Genomic DNA, 17,225 nt, shown 5'->3' with positions numbered 1-17,225 from the left:
CATTATATTTAGAAAAAGTCTCAGCTCTATGGCTGACAAGCTATGCAATGGCAACAATGTTTATAAATTAACATACAAGCAATACCTATGGCATTTAGTTTTATCAGAAAAATGTCTTCAAAGGGATTGTGTAAATGAATAAACAAAGTTCGACACCTTCACATTGTATCCAGTTTTAATGAAAAGCTAACAGCAGTGTAGAGGAATGTGGTCCATTTTGATTTAGGCTAATGCAAATATACTGTACAATGCAAACAGACCTACAAAGCCCCACAATTTCTTTATCTATACACATCAAACCACTAAAGGAGTTCTATGTACAGTACACGTTAGTTAGATAAAAACACAAGAGTTAAAAAAAAAAAAATAAAAATAAGTCTAACAGGGCTGGCAAACAACACTGTTTCTTGCCAAAACAGGAATACCTGTACAGTGGGAATTATCAGCACATGAAAAATGAGAGGAAAGGTTCATGCATGAGTTGAAAAAGCAAAACATAAGGTACAGAATAAAAAATATGAATGGTTAATATAGCATTCAAGTTGTGTGTGTTTATGTGCAGGGAGTATTTTTTTGCTTCCAGTGCATGTTTATTCCTTTAGCTAGGAGTGTAACCAGTATGTGATGGTTTCACAATCACCTTAAGTAATAAAGTCTTTGTAAATTTCCAAACAGTGCACGTTTGTTTTCCTCAACACTTTCTTAAAGAAGCCTCAAAGCAACCCGTTATCTATATTAAGTTCAATCAATCGATGAGTTATAAATCCGTCGTCCATCTACTTCAGAGGTGGCGAACCTGTGGCTCGCCACCTCCTCGCCACCACCTCTTTGCCTGCTCCTGTGAGGCTCTTACTGTGTGGCTGTGGGCTGTGTCATTGGTTGATTGTTGTTTTTAACTTTTCTGAAACATACAGTATTTCAGATAAGTAAAAAAAAAAGCACATTTGAATGCATCTGCCAATACTGCCAATACATTTACCAATTATTTTAAAATGGAAAATAATGCAGCAGAGTTTTGAGGACAGATTCTGCAACCTGAGGAAAAACAGCGGCCACAGATCACCTTCCTCGTTAACCCTTTCACTGCTGAATCAGATTGTTTGAAAGCCCCTTTAGTGACAAATGAGTGAGAGAGTTGCTTCAAGTGGCCACAATCGAGTTCAAGCAAGACCTGAAAAGGATTGTGGATAACAAAGACTGTCAGGTTTCCCACTGAGTCAATCTAAGTGAGAAAAAAAACTATGAAAACTGCTATGTATTATGACTGTCATTAGATCTGGAAGACACTGTTGCTGTTGTAGTGTGGACATGCATGTGTTGTGTGGCTTTTTGCTATGGTGCGGTTTTTTTTGTGGCTCTTTATACCTAACTGGTTGGCCACCCCTGATCTACTTCTTCATATGTTAAAATTCAGAAGTGAAAACTTGGGTCAGGTTGGTATAGAAATTGTCAGAAATTCCAATACTTTAACCTTTCACATTAGTTGAAATGAGAAAAAATAAATACAGCACTAAATTTTCACTTCACGTTAATGACCAGATAAGAGGAAATTAGTGAGGTCAGTAATGACAAAAAGGAAAAAGGGGACATCTCAGCTTTGCAATCATAGAAATCATTTCAAAACATAAATTTTCTTCCTTTTGAAAATATTTTCTGTAAGTATAGTTTATGAATATTAAGTCATGGTCATGTTAGTCATATACATCCAACATTGGTCTTTTCTTTTGCCATTAAAAGAGTTTAGTTACTGTACTGGGTAAGTGAAGTCTTGACATCCGAGCAAATTTTTCCCAAAAAGCAACATCCATACGAATCACTCCAGCATGCCTTTTCGGGGCAGGGATTGGGGTTACTGATATCATATACAGTAATACACTTAACTATTTACAGCTGTGACAAGCAAGCTAAAAGGTATTCCTCTGGTAGCTCTAAAGGATCATAACACATCTTAAGTTGTGTTGCCATGCAGTTACTTTACACCAGCGGACTCAAAGGAACAGATATGTTTGGGGAAAACAGACAGATTGAAGGAGGAGGGTATTTCTAGCACTAACTTCTCTTCAGGCAAAGCTGGTTTGCATCATCATTAGGCGCTACGGATACCTTCCCCTCTATTTTTCTCTTTTAATCTCTGCAGGAATCAGAATCAGAATCAGAATCAGAATCAGAATCAGAAAGGGCTTTATTGCCAAGTACGTACAAAGGCATTCACAGGATAACAGCTTTTACACTGTATGAGCAGAGCCAAACTGGTAGTTGGGGGATAGGTAATATAGCCACGTGTTAGAAGCATAGGGCAGTAACAGCAAGCAGAGTGATCAAAATTGAATAAAAAGAAAGGAGGAAGTATACTTCTGTCACTAATGGCAAGATTTGAATAAAATAAATAGTGTCCCTCAGCTGGATTTTATGACAGGCTGAATCTGCTCCACAGCACAACTGCCTGAGTGAAGAAAAAGTTTGAGTTAGAGAGCATGTTAGCAAAATTTCACAATTAAAAGGAGGCATTCTCTATCTCACTCCTTTTCTCTCTAAGGTGCAGCCTCATTCCCGGGAGCGTCCAACAATAGTCAGGATGTAGAGGAAAATGTTGATGATGTCAGTGTAGAGGTTGAGGGCGGCAAAAATGTACTCCTCTGGACTCAGAGACATCTTCTTGTTGCCCAGGAGAAGCTGAGTGTCCACAGCCAAAAACTGCAGACAAGAAACAAGGTCGGCATTAGTCATTTTAAGAGATGTCTACAATTAAGATCTAAGATGAATGACTAGCAAATGCATTAGCAAATTATTAAAAGAAAGCAGGGTTGTCCTTCATCAAATGCATTCTATGACATCTTCTCCTTCTTTGTTCATCTAAAGTTGCCTACCTCTTGTGTTGGCCCAAAAGACTTATTTTACCCTCTATAATAATGTTTATAGTGTTTTACCAGCTGTTTTGGTTAAGTTTGGCTCTCATGATGCATGGTCACATATTCAAATTTTAATAACAAAGTTAGCGTCCCACTTTCCTCTTGTTAAGCATAAATCTTTTTCCTACCCGATTTGTGCTTTACACTTAAACATTCTGCTGATATAATTCTCACTTATTGAGCAGAATAAAGTTCACTGAATGGAAAACCATCTGTATGGTGAGATAATGGTGATGACTGTCTAGTAACTGTATCCAGACGACTGGACGCCATTACCCCACACATTTTAAAGTACCCAACTGGAAAGTATACCTTCCATGAAATATTTTGCACTTGCTCAAGAATGACATCCAAGTGATCATTACGGTTGCACAAAATCAGGATTTTTTTAACACGCCAAAAACTGAATACAAGCAATAGCCACAGCCAAAATGAGTGTGAGAAACGTACGCAGGTGAAGAGCAGGGCCCCCAGTGAGGCATAGACGATGTGCAGGATCCTGTGGCGGATGAAGATGCAGAGGATGGAGAAGAGCAACAGCACAATCAGGCACACAAACAGCACGCCCCGACAGGAAGTGAAGTCATACTTGCTCTGTGGTGAAGAAGGAAAGAAAAAATGTTGGAAAATACTGTATATGAGCTAAGGTATGGGACTGATTGTCAAATAAAACATTTTTAAACCATTCATTTATATTTAAATGCATTTTACAATTGGAATCCAAAGTTTTTTCCAAACAAATACTCCTGAGGGTTTAACTAATACAATCATTCATACCTTCAGTTTAATGTTGCACACTTTACTGTGAAAAACTAATCAGAAGAAATTCTCACTTTAGCTTTTGAACCAGAGCGACTTTGTTTGTCTGTAGACATTTCAATACATTTATTCAAGCAGCTTTTTGTGCGTTTTCTGACCTGTAGTGAAAAGAGCACGACAGTGAAGCAGACCACTGCAGTGATGCCCACGGCCATGATGACGGTCTCTGTGTCATAGAAGCTGGCGATCATGCCCACCATGTAGGAGAGGCTCAGGGTCAGGATGGACTGCAAGACACAGAAAACACACAATCAAATTAACATCACTTATGACACACTTTACTTGGTTTAGATATCCAGGTGAGATGATGGAAAGATGGGCCATTAGTCTGTCTCAAAAAAATATCTTGAACCAAGACCAATCTATAGACCGAATCACCTTGATGTCGCTCTAACACAAAAATCCCTTCTAGGTAGAAAACTGCCCATCGATTTTAATTGCTGAGATATGTGAAATCGGCAAACTTGTTTATTTCTGTTGTCATTTTAAGTCGTAAGTATAACATTTTAAGATATATAGTTAAACACGGAGGTCTTCCCCATCTGATGTTTCTGCTGTGCTTATTTTCTTTACTGTGTTGCTTTGCTAGGGTCTTTCATAAACCAGATCTAGCTTTAACAGCAACGTCTCGTTCAAAACGATTATTATAATGATCAAAATCAACTAACCGTGGCAGCTCTACAATAGACATTGCGGTACAATGTTCCAGTGGAAAACAAAACAAGCGATCCTAGAAATTACAGGAGGAACTGACAGAGGGAGCCCAGTTTAGCATGAACATGTGTAAAGTGATGTAAAGTATGTTTCTATTTCAGAATTTGAAAGGTGGGTAAACAGTGTTTACGTGCAGCCTCCACTACACCCCTGCCTTAGGTTAGATCATGTATGATTCTCAGGAGCACCTACAGCTTTCACCTTCAGCTTGCTTTGCATATTTTCTGTTGAAAAATCGTAATCGTTCATTAAAATGGTACACACACTGTGCGTGAATTGGTTTATTTATCATTTTAACAGAATTTTACATTGGCTAATCCATACTTTTTAATGATTTGCTATTAGGGCAAGTTCTTACCAGTGCAACCAAGTTCCAGGGGTGCTTGCGGCGGAAGTCTCCACAACAGCTGAGGACGATTAGAGACACAAAGAAGACTGCATAGGACACATAGTATGTCCATGGATTACGTCGCACAAAGAACTTGGCCTCATCAACAAAGGTGAAGACTGCAACGAAGGAGAAAGTGATCATCAGCTGCACTGTGAGAACCATGAAGACCTGGTGGGAAAGAGAAATGAAGCAGGTGAGGTTGTATGCAATGCCATATTTACTTCTTTATCAGACACATTTCATCTTTTTGAAACGGTAAAGGACCTACTTTTCTGATGAAGGCTTGTCGGATGCTCTTGTCCTCAAAGCCAGAGTTGGTGAACTCCTCATTGTCGTAGTAAGATGGAGGCACATCACCATGGTAACCAGCACTGCCGACAGTTTCTGGTGAACAATAATAACAGGACAACAGTTTGTTTTTGTTTGTTTAAACTAGCACAGCTAGGCTAAGCAAATGGACATGTGTGTGTGGCGTCTGTGTGCGATTGTAGTATTGATCTTCTCATTGATTTCCCGGTCATCTGTGTTGAGTCTGATCTAAACTGGAGCCAGCCATGTGTTTTCCTGTTGACCTGGATAATGTACACAGCTCTTCTAGTATTCACAGTTTAGTGTGTAAATCCATTTACATGGAAAAGTGAGACACCTTAATTGGGCAAAGAGGAAAAGTTTGGAAAAAGTAATAATGAACACGACTTTAGCTGAGCACATTTTTGTGGATGAGCATAAGCACAGTCAAAAGACATGACTCACTTTCGTAGAGTTACAGGCCCACTATTTGGCTATGTCATGATTTATCGCCTCTGTGATACATTCAGGTATCTAATAACAAAGAATAAGGTGGCCTAGAAAAGGAAAAGTCTATTCATAAATGCTTCACATCTTTGGTTTAACCACTCACCCGATGGGTCACCAAGAAAGCCTGGTTGTGCGACCCCTTGCTGATAAGGCCCCTGTGGGTAGGGTCCCTGTGGGTAGGGCATCTGAGGGTAAGGCATCTGAGGGTAGGGACCAGGGGCAAAACCTGGGCCTGCCTGGGGGAAGCCCGGCTGTCCATAGCCAGCTGCTGGTGGGTACGGTCCTCCTGGGGCTTGGCTGTAGTTGGGAGGGGGCATACCGAAACCTGGCTGAGGGGGTCCATAAACGTTGTTATGAAGTGGGTTGTTCTCACCCATAACAGGGTATCCACTCTTCTCCTGGGACATGGTGTGGGGGAAGGCTCACTCTGCTGCTAGAACAATCTATGAGAAGAGACGTAGAATCAGGATTAGTTCGCCTAAAAAAACATCTGTATCCAGCATAAACATACATTAAACAACAGGTGAGAAGATTTTAATCTAAATGTTTGCAGTAAAAATATTCACACAATTTCAACATCTTTCTTACATCTCAAAAGTCCCAGAAGTAAGCACAGAAAAATAAATGATTGGACACTATCTAGGCCAAACTGGCAAAGACACAATCACTGCATATCCCTGATTGAAAAATGTGACTGGCAAATAAACAATGCTGCAGGAAGAGAGGACAAAGGCATTGCAGAGAGCTATAACACTTTGCCTTTTTGTTTTCACAAACTAAAATCCAGATATATTAGCATTTTATGCTCTTTTACCTTCCTTTTTTGGATTATTTTTTTTTTCAGTTAGAATATACTAAATCACTCTTCTAAAAATCAAATGTGATTGGTCATTACATGGTCTTATTTATAAGAAGCTGAACAAATAACAGACAATGCTGAAACGTACATGCTTATAAAGTCTTTGAGAGAGCTAGGCTGCGGAGGATCAGGAGGAAAATGATTTTTTTTATTTAGTTTATTTAGTTTTTGTAAGATCACTGTGGTCAGTACACGCTCTTGGAAATATTTGAAATCATTGTTTAATTCTGAGATTTTAATGTGTTGATTTATCGGTAATGCATATGTTATTGTGAAGTGTTGATAATGAAACAGGAGATACATGTCTTGACACACCCTGGGTTTACGGTCAGAAGAAAAGAAATGATGAGTTACTCATGAGTTCAGTGAAAAGCAGTGGGCAGCTGTGATCTAATGGAATAAATAGGCCACAGGTCAGAGAGTCACTAAAAACACCAGATGAGACACTTGCGTCACACTGCTCTGAGAAGAAGTTAGGGGAGGGGTTACTGTTATGGCTGACTATCCAGGCACATCTGAAAACACACATCTTTGGCAATGGCTGCAAAGGAAGTCAGTGGAAGCAACCGCACTTCCTAGAAAGAGCTGACTGCACAATGCACTGCATAATAATAATAATAAAAAAAAATAATAATAATAATAATGTGCTACTTTGCATTGACGGTGTGATTTAATGGGTGCATTTAGACAGGTAATGTAGTTATATTTGGGTGACCACGCTATCTAATGGTTCATATTGGGTGTATATAATTAGAGCTACGAATTTGACTTGAATTAATGTCACTTAGGGCTGAAACTCAACCAACCCTTGTCATTTTGAAATTATTATGTCATTCTAAAACTTCCCCTAATAACAAGGTTCAACCAGAGGTTAACTGAATCCTTTTTACTGCTGTGAATGAACCTGATGTCAGTGGAAGAGTACACCAGTAATCATAAACCCCATTCATACCTACATAAAACTGCCAATCCCACACACCGGCTTTATGGATTTAACCAGCAGAGAAAACGAGAGAAATTGAGGAGACGGCAACCACTGTTCACACTTGATTAGCGCGGACAATGTTACCATGGATGCAGGTGGTGCCTTGGTAACCAAATGTATTATTAATCTGCTTGGTTTCAGGAAGAGGCCTGACATACTGGCCATTTACTGCAGTGTCCCATCCCCCCACCACGCACCTGCACAACCCAGGTCAACAGGTTTCTGCACCATTTACATTGCAATCTAGAATGCTAATGAAGCATCTACATGCATGACACAAAGCTGTACACTAGAAAACAGATATCTCGGCAAGTGAGGTCAGATTTTTCAAGGTTGATTAGTGCTTTCAAATCTGCTGTGCAGGTTTTATATAAAAGGTCTGCAGGAAAACTTCTGCTGAGGGATAGGAGCCAATAAAGCCATTCTCCTGATTGCTGACTTTAAAAGAAAAGCTTGAGATTAGAAAGCTAAAAATCATGCTTACTGTTTCTAACACTGCCTCTATCCTTCTCCTCCCTCTTTCCAGACCACACCGTAAGCGTTATGCAACAGTGCTCTATTTCGCCTTGGCTAATGCATCCAGACTCCAGTGTGTTTCCTCATGATTCCTGTCTGTCCATCACTAGGATAGTGCAGTAGGAGAGAGCAGACAACATGGCGAGTGCTGGCTGAGCTTCATACTGACAGTCTCCATTTAGATCATAACAGATTACAATCATTATCTGAGGAGCGAAATCCCTCCTGGCTTTCAGGACAACAATGGTTGTGTAATGGGGCATACAGTACACTGAGTACAGCAGTTTTTTATTGAATTGAAATATTACTTGAAAAATCCATTTATCTGTCAGTGAAATGTTTGCACTGTAGTCAATATCGGCTTATCTTATACGATCACTCTCTTAATGTAACACTACAAAAAGGTTTTGTTTGCTTACGTCACACAAGACAGAACATCCGTCATCTGAGTGAACCCAGAGATGTAACTGAATAACCTAAGAGTCCTTAACTAATCACGTGACACACGCAGTCAAAGCATGTGATCCCCTCCCTGTCCAATGTCCATGTAAAGCATTTAAGTTTGTATCTCAGGTCTTGAATGAATTTGCCATCCATGTTAGGGCTGGGCAATAAGCCAGAAATCCCATGTAAAATAATCATATGGATGGAAGAAGCAATAAACTGCTCTAGGTGTTTTTTTTCCCATCAATTGATTAATCTTTAGGTCTATAAAATGTCAGAAAAAAGGTGAAAAATGCCTATCACGATTTCCTTAAGGTCAAGGTGATCCAAATCTCAAAGATATTCAGTTTATTATCACATAAAAATAGACACTTGCCACCGGGTTTGACAACTTTTCTGGGGGGAACCCTGAACTTTGTTAATCTATAATTATAGCTTGTTGTGAATGACTAATTTGGACATTTGTGGAATGATAACATGATGAGATAATATAATCAAAGTATGATTTTGCAGAAATCCAATAAGCAATAATTTAATTATCCTTATCCTATGTCTTTATTTATATTCATTTTCTCAAATTGTAGCAAAAGCTTAAGGTGATCTTGGAAATCATGTTTAACAAAAGTGACAATTGTTTTTTAGAACTGAACTTATCTGTACTGGCCTGTTTGTAGCTTTTTATCTGTGTAGCATGGGTTACCTCCATAGTTACACACCACACAGTAAAGAAATATGCATGAAGTCACAACGGCTTGGTCAACAGAGACATTCTTCTCCTCTGATATTTTGACAACAAATGTTATGTGTCTTAAGAGCAGAGCATGTGAGCGGAGCAAGGAGTGGAAATTCTCACCGCTTCTTGCTCCGCTCACACGCTCTACTTAAGACATTGATACATTTTATTGATAAATACAATTGTATTTTTTTGTATTGTTTATTGTACAAAGAAAACTAACACTGTTTTAGAATTAAAAAAAGGTTAAGCCTCTTCAGAAAAGGACATTAAAAGTTAGTGCCACTCATCTCACAAGTTGCACAAGATCAATTCAACAACCACAATAGTTTCACTTCCATGTCTGTGGTGAACGTGAATACTGTCCAGTCATAGTTTAATTTTTTTAAGAATTGTTAGTCAGTTCAAGGCAGTGTTTGTACAGCTTCACAAGCATTATTTGGGAGATTTTAAATCCTCTTAGAAAAGACAACCTGACGCTAGATGGATAAGGACAGTGCCACTATCCCTGGCTTCAGCTGATAGCTATCGCCAGGGGAATTAGAAGATTAGGGGGGGGGGGGGTCGGGGGGGTTCAGTTGGATAGCCAGAGACCCATGTTAACACAATTAGGCTAGCACAATACCTTGACAAACCCATAAACAACATGCTATGTGCATGCCTGAGCACCACCAGGAAACACAGTGACAAAACAGGAACAGCCGCACAAAGCACTGGGGTCTATACAGAGGTCAGCGTGTTAAAACATGTGGCGCCGCGACAAGTTAAAGTAATAGGCTAAGTTGTGATCTTTGATTGAGGATGACTTAGGATAAATACAATTAAAATAACAATACTTTTAAAGATTAAGTATACAACTTTCACACATGCAATACTTTTCTAAAAGCTACAAACCAACAGGACTTCATTCACTGAGTGCTATCAAAAATAAAATGCTGTTTCACGGTCACATGATCACTGACTAATTTGGTGGGAGCAGTTTTGCAACCTGTGGGGAGGAAAAAGTTTCACGGGATTGTTTCACACAATGCACCAATAACAGACTCTTCAAAGCACAATAATAACATTTTGAGTCCTGTTATAAAACCGCCACTTGACCACCTCATTGATAAATCCCCCGTAAAGTCGCTGTCAGCCTATCTGCCAGCAGATGCAGCAGTCTGGAAAGATATTGTCATGGTGACGCGCCGTGTCAGCAGCAGCTCTGGCTATGTCAAACCTGCAGACATCTCGCCTTGTGACAGATGGCTGCACTTTAGGTATGGCATAGAATGTCAACATACTACTGCTTTCTTAATTATTCTTTATAATAACAGGACATATTTTGTTAAATGAAGAAATAAAGAAAGAAAAAAAAAAAAAAAATATATATATATATATATATATATATATATATATATATATAATGTTAAATATCCCCTCTCTCCAATACTAGCAAAACAGAATAAGCACATACATGCTTTTTATGGGATGAGGCCGTTATTTCCATGGCTGCAATATAAATTGAGTAATCCTGGACTTAGTTTAAGTCTGTTTCACAGCTGGATGGTGACACAACAGCAGAAACATCCACTAGTGTCCTCGCTTGTCTCTCCTCATCTTGTTCTTCCATTAAATAACCCTCAACATTATGAGAAAATGTTCATTCAAAGTCCCTCGCTGTAAAATTGTATTATAAGGAGAGCAAACTAATTTGCTCGGCATGACATCATGCACGTCCTGGTAACAAGCTGTCACGGAGGAACCGAGAGACTGTTTCTCTCTGAGCTGAACGTCATGCTCAGGTATATCCTTCAGCTTCAGTCAACACAGGACAGCCAGACTGTAAATGGAGAACTTCAACCAATAACACAGTCGACCTATAAATAATAAAAACATATAATATGCGGTCAAGGATGTAAATAGCTAAGGACAATGTTTGGCTAATGGAAACTGTGTATATTTGGAGGTGTGTGAATTATTCATGACGAAGGCCTAAAGTTGAGATAGCAACAACACATAGGCTTTCATAGAATCAGGGTATGGGTGCATTAATATTGTTGTTGTAATATATCATCTATCCCAAGTTGAGCTACCTTGATTTGGCAGGGATTTAATCACTGGCTTAGCCAGTAAACAGAAAGGTCTGGTTATTTAATCAATGAACAGTTTCTCAATTGACTTTCTGTCAAATTTACCACTACAAAAATATATTAGGGCTGAAAACTTGATCATTTCCATTACCAATTAATCAGCACATTTCTTGATTAATCAGTAAATAGTTTGGTCTATAAAATGTAGAGCTGCAAAGTCAATTGATTAGTTGTCAACTATTTAATTAATCGCCAACTATTTTTTGAAGAAAAAAAAGTCAAATTTCTATGATTCCAGCTGCTTAAATGTGAATATTTTGTAGTTTGTTCACTCCTATTTGACAGTAAGCTGAATATCTTTGAATTGTGGACAAAACAATACATTTAAGGACATCATATTGGGCTTAGGAAAAACCTGATCAACATTTCACAATTTTCTGACGTTTTAGACCAAACAAGAATCGACAGAATAATCGACAAGGAAAATAATCATTAGCTGTAGGCCTAATAAAATGCCAGTAGATTGTAAGAACTGTCTATAGAGAGGCGAAGTCCCTTCCCATTCCGGTGGACCGCCATGGGACCTTAACGCCAAAAAAATATGAACGGTAGTGAATGGGGAAAGACAAATTATTTTTTGATCCCGTTTGAATTGAGCCATGACTTACACATATGATGTTCATCAGATTAATAGATAATTTCGCAAGTCAAGAAAGTCTCAGTTTATTGTTAAACTGTTGAAGTATAACACTGTGAAAATACGTAATTAGAAAGACTACACACTTCAAAGTCACATGGATGAAGTCTCGCTGTAACGTTACTCAAATGAACAGCGGATCTTGCTTGTTCTTTTGCTTATCTGCTGAAAACACTTCACTGAATAAAACACAACAGGTAAGATAACGTTACATGTGTTCTGAAACAGAGCTAAGCTAGCTAGCTAGCGATCAAGCTGAGCATCAAGCTAGGTGATGTAAATTGTGTCAGCCGAGAGATGTAGTTCACTGAGTGGTTTCACACAAAACTAAGTGGTCATATGACAAACCTACGGCAAACTGAGACTTTCTTCGGTTGAAAATGTATCTTTTAAATTGACAGTACTGACCATGGATTACAGTATATTTGTAATCCATGGCTCAATACAAACCGGACCAAAAAATAATAATTATCTCTCCATTGACTCCCGTTCATATTTTTTCGAAAGATAGGTCCTATGGACCGGAAGTAGGGCATGACTTTGGCTCTCTATTACAGCCAAGAAAGCCTCTCCCCGGAAGCAAAATTACGAATCCCACTATGGCCACGCCAAGATCCGCCCTACGAAGCAGCTCGATTGGTTGGGGTTAGGCATTTGACCTTGAGTGGTTAAGGTTAGGGTTAGGGGATTGGTCAGGGGATAGGACCTGAACATGTAAGCATGGAGTCCTGGCCAATTAGTGTGTGAATGCTATTGAAGGGCGGGTCTTGGCGTGGCCATAGTGGGATTCATAATATCGCTCCCCGGAACGCGTAGCTCCTATGGCACTATTGTGATGCTACCAAGCCATCACCCCCCCGTTAGCATTCCACTGACTGACATTCAGTTTGGCGCCACTTTGACAGTGAATAACTTTACATCTGAAGAGTTTAAAGACTAGTTGTCCATTGTTAATTTCTAAAGAAACACGACAATGTATAAAAGGCTCCATTACCTTGTATCTCACGTTATGGCTCCGTAGCAGACATTTTTGTAAAAATAGGCTAACAATTGTGTCATAACCAAGCGACTTACTGTCGCATAGTAGAGGAATTACCGTATAGTACAGGAGAAGCTCGCAGACAGTTTTGACTAACATACGCTGTTTAAGTTGAATTACTAATGTTAACTAGCATTTTAGTTAGCAGTAATTAGCCTGTGCCTATGTTATCTCCTTACATATACCTATGCTCTCCGTCTCTGCAAGATTGGGAATGATTGAGATTTCTCTTGGTACAGCTACCAGAAGACTTACAACTTTCAGACAGGTTGCTCACGTCACATCTACGTCGTCTCTCTCAGTTGGAGGCTGCACAGTAACGCTCAGCCATCACCGGAAAAGTGCTTCTAATGGCCTTCACTGGTCTCCGTCCAGAGCAACGGGATCTATTGGTCCATTCTTATATACAGTCTATGATTACAGCCCAAGGTGACATCTTTACATGTCCAAAACATATTAAGGTAAAATAATACATTAGAGAAAAGAAGCAAATCCTCACATTTGAGAAGCTGGAACTAGGTAATAGTCAGCATTATCAAAATAGTTGCCACTTTACTAATCAGTTAATAGAATAACGTTAATTGTTTTAGCCCTATCAATATCATGACTTAAAATTACATATACCACTTCTAACTCTAGGTAAGTGAAAGGACCAAGACCTGCTAGGCCATGATCATATCTACATTAATAATCATTTTAGTTTAACAAACCACCTCTTGTTTAGCTAAATACACTATGAAGCATACGTTGTTGTAATCAAAATTGATCACATTATTGATATCAAAGAAAAACTCAGGAATAGGGCTTGGGCTGCAACGAACAATTGCTTTTACTTTCGCTGAATCTGCATAATTCTCTAGATGAATTGATCAATCGTCTATTAAATGTCAAAATAAAGTAAAAAATGTCTGTCACTATTTTCTAAAAGCCAATGTGACATCACGTGACATTAAATGTCTCAACATTGTTAAGACATTCGTCTTATCATAGAAATTAGGTTTACAATGAAATAAAAGTGAGAACAGCAGTACATTCTCACATTTAAGAAGCTAGGAACACAAAATGTTTGGCATTTGTGCTTGAAAAATTAAATTACTTTAAACAAATTTAAAACACACAGAAATACTAGGGAGACTACACTTAATCACCGATCTGGAACAAAAATGATTATACGATATGCATTTAGAGGTTAAGAGTGACTGGAAACCTAAACAGAAACCTATGAATCGAAAACAGCGAGCCTCGTTTTCATGGTGCACCTGCAGCGGGCGCACCTCCCTCTGGGCCTCTCACAGCGCACATAAACACTGCGACACTGCGATTATCCGTTAGCTACATCAAACTCACAAATACTAACCCCAAGCTAGCAAGACCGCCACTTTAGAAAAATACTGATAAACTGTGAGTGATTCGGCGGTGGATATTCATTATCCCTGCTCGCCATGTTGAATCTTTTATGTCATGTTTAGCCACCACATTTACGGCGCTAAGCTGCCAAGCCACATTTATTTTCTTCGTGACTTTACGTTAACGTTACTGTATCTAACGTTAGCTGTGCCGTTAGTTGATAAAATATGTTTTGATAAGTCACCTCTTTCTATCTTGTGACAGCTGCTAGCCACAACCGTGCTCGTTAGCCGCACAACCAGCATACAATAACGGTAACGTTACAACACCCACGCACACACACGGCAAATGTACTCCCACCAAACTCTAACACACGTACCTTTAATGTGTTTATTTCAGAGTAGCTGCCGACATTAACGTTAACTCTCCCTCCGCCTCCTCCTGGTCTGGACCATGGATGTTTAATAATAATGATCTGGACTGAACAACAGGCTCGAGCAGCTGACGACGTCACACTACGTCGTCATGTGATGTGTGGGAATCTCCGCGTGTTCTTGTACATCCATTCCATGGTTACGCAAAATGACCAATTTATCCAACTGACAATGGATGTATTGTATTATAAGATTTATTTTATGATACTGACGCAGTATTTTTCGCTAGTGTCATATGAGAGAAAGAAAAAGTTGTGCAGTTTACTGGCTTTACAAATACTGCGATCGAAAGATCTAGATAGATCTGGAGGGTTCTGCATGATGCATAACAGCATAGTTACTGTAACGTTACTTAACGTAACATTTTGAGGCAGTGGTTTTGAGGTTTATCCATTTAACGTTACTTTATACTTCAACTCCACTACAATTTAATGGGAAATAGGAAATACTGTACTTTTTAATCCACCACATTTATCCGACAGCTGGAGTTAATTTGCATATTTAGATTAGTAATACAAAATATAAATAATAAATGAATAGTATCAATGAATAGGCAACCTGGCATATTTGTTAAAAACCCTACCTTTACGAGCAGCAACATTAAAGTGATTATACATCAATAATTATAATCTGATCATATAATGTGTGTGTGTGTGTGTGTGTGTGTGTGTGTGTGTGTGTGTGTGTGTGTGTGTATATATATAATTAGATCATAATTATTGAGGTTTTTGGCCATTCTGGCCATTCTTCTGCATAATGAGTACTTTTACTTTTGATACCAATTACATTTATTTTCATAGGTGTGATTGGCAAAGGACAAAAAAGCAGGAAAATATACGGCGCACCCATGACGCTGCGACAGCCCCCTCCCCCCCCTCATTTAAAAAAAAAAAAATAAACCATTTAATGGCACTTTCTGGAGAGTTTTGTGCAAAGAAATGGAGAAATTGAGTCTTACATGATATGTAGGTATTAGGGCATTTAGCATTTACATTACTGTTAATCAGTCATCACTTGATTACACATTGCATTACCTTGTTATAATATAAATAATAATAGTGCCACATGAAGAGACAGTGCAGCATATGACAGTAGCAACAGCTGAGAAGATTTGGGTCTGTGGTGACCAGGTCCACCTCACACAAACTTCCTTCTCCTATTCTCTCTCCTTACTAACACACCCACACCAGCCCACATTACCACGCCCATGCAGTCCCACCCACGGACATTTATGGATTTTTAAACATTTAATGTAACTGGCAAACAATGCTTTCTACTTTTTAAAGAGCACACGTTTATAACAAATTTTTATTTATGCCGTTTGTATGCTGTTACTGTCATTCTCTACAGTATGTAGGTATGTAGTATGCATGTTGTCACTGTCTGTTCAATTGTCCGTGTTTCTCTGTTGACACTGTACATATTAAGTTATAACTCTAACTCTCCAATTTAAATGTTTTTTATGGCTGTCTGTGATTATACTTCAGGGTTTTTCCTTGCTCAGAATTTGTCTTTGCGGGAACACACAAAGCAGGGGGGGGAGGGGGTCTGGGTGTCCTCCCCCAGGAAATTCTGAGGGTAAAAGACTTCAATTCCTGCATTCTGATACATTTTTAGCACCAATTTATGGTAAAAATGTCAATATTTATTGCAAGGAAATCACAAAATTCTGGTGGCAGGTAACAATTCAAAATACAAAATATAATGGAATATTATTATATTCAGTAGTCCAGTAAGGAGGCTTTCACATCCGGGACATGGGCCGGATACAACACTTGACCCTAAAGTCCAGTTGTTTGTAGGATTGACTTAGGCTACTTAATCAGTGATGTTGAATATAGCCTACAGTGTAACGGACCACCACAGTTCACATGTGAACCGCGGATTAATTGCAGAGTTTAATCTACATAGTGTAAAACTACTACGTGAATGGGGCACAGCAGAAAGACAGAGTAGAGCGACGCTGCTTGTTCAGGGTTTTCATGTGTACTCCTATAGGCCTACACTTTGCATCAGGCGTTAAAACCAACTGTACCGAATTAAACTACTATTTAACGCGAGACGTTTTTAACCGCTAATAAAACTGTCTCAATTTAATACTGATGCCGTCAGACGGCCGCGCGGACAGACAACAATCGGAGTATTGGCAGAGCTCTGCGCCGGCGGCTTCTCACTGTACAGCCGGTCCCCCAGAGCAGCATGATCACCGGGAGGGTCCAGCCTGAACCCTGCAAACAGCGATCCCATTTGAAGGTGACATATGATTTTGACTGAACGTCTCAATTTAAGTAACCTCTGATTGTGAACTGATTGAACTGTTGTATTGCTACTACCTTTTACCTACCTTAAGAGATAAGAGAGTACTTCTTCCACCACTGTTCATTTGTTCATTGTTCATTTATCTGACAGCTGTAGTTACAATACCTTAAGACTCAAATTTACATGTAAAAAACACATACAGTAAGCCT

The 17,225-nt window shown here is 39.0% G+C and overlaps 1 protein-coding gene and 1 long non-coding RNA gene across 5 annotated transcripts; both read right to left on the bottom strand.

Annotated features, from left to right (window-relative positions):
• Positions 1–157: 157 nt before the first annotated feature.
• On the bottom strand, positions 158–2,137 carry LOC118493429. Its single transcript, XR_004895381.1, has 2 exons — positions 1,393–2,137; positions 158–779 (listed from the first exon to the last, which is right to left on the bottom strand). It is a non-coding gene; the product is annotated as an uncharacterized LOC118493429 (long non-coding RNA).
• A 63-nt stretch (positions 2,138–2,200) lies between these two features.
• On the bottom strand, positions 2,201–14,965 carry grinaa (glutamate receptor, ionotropic, N-methyl D-aspartate-associated protein 1a (glutamate binding)). 4 transcript variants are annotated; one of them, XM_031296313.2, is made up of 8 exons: positions 14,703–14,965; positions 5,735–6,074; positions 5,102–5,217; positions 4,801–5,001; positions 3,827–3,955; positions 3,360–3,503; positions 2,521–2,694; positions 2,201–2,443 (listed from the first exon to the last, which is right to left on the bottom strand). In XM_031296313.2, exons 2-7 carry the CDS (start codon positions 6,036–6,038, stop codon positions 2,545–2,547), a joined length of 1,044 nt encoding a protein of 347 aa, XP_031152173.1. In that variant the 5' UTR covers positions 6,039–6,074; positions 14,703–14,965; the 3' UTR covers positions 2,201–2,443; positions 2,521–2,544. The 4 variants fall into 4 exon arrangements, with proteins under 4 accessions (XP_031152173.1, XP_031152172.1, XP_031152174.1 ...); XM_031296312.2 differs by having other exon boundaries at positions 2,201–2,694; XM_031296314.2 differs by having other exon boundaries at positions 2,201–2,694; positions 5,102–5,214.
• Positions 14,966–17,225: the final 2,260 nt, after the last annotated feature.

This window comes from Sander lucioperca, chromosome 16 (genome assembly GCF_008315115.2).
Source record: "Sander lucioperca isolate FBNREF2018 chromosome 16, SLUC_FBN_1.2, whole genome shotgun sequence".
Lineage (NCBI taxonomy): Eukaryota > Metazoa > Chordata > Actinopteri > Perciformes > Percidae > Sander > Sander lucioperca.
This window is presented reverse-complemented; position numbering and strand designations above follow the sequence as displayed.

Bases quoted from the DNA above. Each gene is read 5' to 3' on its own strand.
- grinaa (XM_031296312.2), bottom strand. From the start codon at position 6,038: ATGTCCCAGGAGAAGAGTGGATACCCTGTTATGGGTGAGAACAACCCA. The intron at 5,218-5,734 runs GTGAGTGGTTAA...ATTGTTCACCAG, and splicing joins CTTTCTTGGTGACCCATCGG to AAACTGTCGGCAGTGCTGGT. The intron at 3,504-3,826 runs GTCAGAAAACGC...TCTTCACCACAG, and splicing joins TCGTGCTCTTTTCACTACAG to AGCAAGTATGACTTCACTTC.